The sequence below is a fragment of the Garra rufa genome, chromosome 14 (genome assembly GCF_049309525.1).
Source record: "Garra rufa chromosome 14, GarRuf1.0, whole genome shotgun sequence".
NCBI classification, from domain to species: domain Eukaryota; kingdom Metazoa; phylum Chordata; class Actinopteri; order Cypriniformes; family Cyprinidae; genus Garra; species Garra rufa.
The window spans coordinates 34,359,345-34,362,482 of record NC_133374.1 but is presented as its reverse complement, the minus strand read 5'-3'; the positions used below and the strand labels follow the sequence as shown (position 1 = coordinate 34,362,482).

The window sequence follows — 3,138 nt, the reverse complement described above, 5'->3', positions numbered from 1 at the left end:
GTCAGTGAGTGTGGAATGTGTATGTGTCTCACTGTGTTAGTTCTGTGGTTGTTTGACTAGCCTGTTTCCGTGGTTTCTTGTGACCCTACATAGGACAAGCCTATGTGGAGAATGGTGACATGATGAATAATTACATGATGAAATGTTATTTCTATATTATAAGCTACTTATTTCTGTTTTTTTTTAAATATAATTTTAATTAAGATGTTTTTAAAAGAATTCCTTACGCTCATCAAGACTTTATTGTATTAATATTTCCAAAATAATCCAGGATTCATTATAATTATTTGATCACCAAAATAATTAATCATTTCTAAAGGATTATGTGACACTGAAGGATGCTGAAAATTCAGCTTTGCCATCAAAGTAATAAATTAAAAATATTAAAATACAAAGCAGTTCTTTTAAATTGACAGATGAAGCAATATTGACACGTGGAATTCCTAAACCTTAAACTAACATATGTAAGACAAAACATAACATATGTCAAATTTGTAATATTATCAAACATTGTAACGATAAATGACAGTAAGCTAGCTTGCAAATATCAAGATTCGAACCAAAGAGCAATATCAGACACTGTTTTCTTTTGGTGTCTGCTGGCTTGAACAGCTCTACAGGCCATACAATAATGCTCCTCCCAAAATGACGTAACATGCACGCTGTAGTGATTCATCCAGTTCAGATAACGCTGATAGAGGGAGTGGTTTCTGTCCAGGTGTTTCAGGTACGCGGCAAGAGCCCGCGGGCCACTAAAGTCTTTGACGTGTATGAATGCATCAGCAGGAAGAAAAAGTTCATAATTCTCTCGTGGGGGTCCCAAAACCACAGGCACGCTCCCTGATAATAGCGCGTTCCTCCACAATTTCTCCGTAATATAATCTGTGTGCAAAGAGTTCTCAAAGGCCAGGTAGAATTTATATCGAGATACAGTACGCACTATGCTATCAGATATCAAATCCCGCGCTGCACGTCCAAACACATCCACACTTACATATCGCCGGAGAGTCCGGTAAAATCGCACCCTTTCGTGTTGCTCGTTCCAGTTGCTGACTATCCACGCGACCATTCCGCGCCTGCGCCGCGCACTCACCTGTGGGGTGTCTTCGTCTCCTCTCCGGGGTTGCAGGTACCCATAGGGCAGAAAGACGTCAGAGCCTCGGCGGTATGACATGGTAAGGTTAAACACTCCATCCAGCCAAGTCAAAGAGCCGGAGTGACTCGGAGACTCAAAGTTCATCCAGATCCATTTCTGACGCGGAGGCCGCGGAGCGCGGGGGAGCGCCCACCAGTTGTGCATTAATTCGCGGTGGTGTATGATAACGGCATCTGCACGAGGGTACGCGCTTCTCTTAGTGGTTACTGTACAGTCTTGGATCCCATAACGGACAGCGCAGTCAGGCAGGGGATCCCGGTTACCAAAGGGCCTCCACCAGATAAGGAGCGTCACACTGGAGTTGTCGATTCGCAACTTACTGTGCGTGGATGCATCTACCCTAAACGTGGGTAAATTCATCAGACTTAAAACGAACAGTAATATGGCGTACCCAAAAGCGAGAGCGAAAATCCACCGGTAGGACCTCAGTGATAAAAACACAAGACGACATTGTTTCTTTCGGTATGCACTGCTCACCCTTGCAGGTCTTTGAGTATCTCTGTGTGATTTGTCGTATGTCCACTTGGACTGGCTATCCATAGATTCAACTGACACTAAAATTCCTTTACCTGGTCGGCACAAGTGATTCCTTTGAATATCAGAAGTAAAACTCGTTCTTATATCAGTCTAACTTGTTAACCCGGTTTATCAAACTAGTTTTGAATGTTGAACTGGTCCTCTTTGTAAAGACCTTATGGTGAGTGAGCGTGTACTTTCACCATGACTTAGTCTTTACTGTTATATTACAGACGCTCGACGTGGCGCCAGTGCAAAATCCTGTCACGCCTTAAAGGAGTCTTTCTTTACACCTATGGAGCAGTGTGTGGTTTGAAAGGAAAACAGAAATACCCACTTGATCAATATGCTTAGCTGTAGCTGTTCACCTATATATATATATATATATATGGTATAATATGGTATAATAAGGTTCATTAGTTAACAATAGTTTAAAACATTAGTTAACATGAATTAATAATGAACTGCATTTATACAGCATTTATTAATCTTTGTTAATGTTAATTTCAACATTTATTAATACATTATTAAAATCTTGTTAACATTAGTTAATGAGATCTCAGTGGTTTGGGTGGAGGCAATAAGGAGGAAATGAGGAGGTAAAGTATTTTTTTTTTTTAAATCAAATGTAAATTCAGGTCCCAGTCACATTTTCTTGGTCAAACTTAGTTTATCAGGATTTTTTTGTACATTAACAATGTAATTAATATTCTATTTATTAAAGCCATGTATGAATCTCACCAAGTGTTTTAAGTGGTTCACGTTTATTAAAATAATAACAATAACAGTAATAATTTAAACAATATATTTTATTTTTGAACTTCTGTTCAGCTTTTTTTGAGCTGTTAATTGTTAACTTTGAACTATTTTTAAATGTTTGGGTCATCAAATTTGGGTAAATATTAGTCACAGACAGAGATTTACATTAAATTTCACCAAGCTGATTACTCACTGAAAACTCACACAGATCATGTTTCATGCTATTAAATCCTAATTTGATGTAACAAATGGCTTGTTTCCACTGAGCAGTACAGGTAACATACAAAAAACATACAAGACAAACTAAAATATTTTGTCCATAAAATTAAGTTTTTCAAATAAATGATGGTGTTTTTTAGGAATTAAAAATAATCTAATTTTGGAGTTTGACAAAGATCACAACACACAGCTGTACAGCTTAGTTCAAAACAATGTAGGCAAATAGATAAAGAAAAAACATTCAGACATTCAGAAAAAACATTCAGACATTCAGAAAAAACACAGAAATGAACACAACACTACCCTCCCTCCACAAACACAGCTCTCACAGAACAGGACATACAAAACAAGCCAAAATGCTTTACATTTATTCAAATAATTTCTGAACATTAAATATTGACTGTCAGTGTCCATTATTCACCTGTTACTTGTGGTTTCTAAATAAAAATTCATAAAAGTAAATAGTGTAAGTTACATTGCTGATGTCA

General features: G+C 37.4%; 1 protein-coding gene across 1 annotated transcript; it reads right to left on the bottom strand.

Moving 5' to 3' along the window:
* Positions 1-332: 332 nt before the first annotated feature.
* On the bottom strand, positions 333-2,136 carry LOC141285167 (alpha-(1,3)-fucosyltransferase 4-like). The gene has a single exon (XM_073818217.1). It carries the CDS (start codon positions 1,694-1,696, stop codon positions 548-550), a length of 1,149 nt encoding a protein of 382 aa, XP_073674318.1. The 5' UTR covers positions 1,697-2,136; the 3' UTR covers positions 333-547.
* Positions 2,137-3,138: the final 1,002 nt, after the last annotated feature.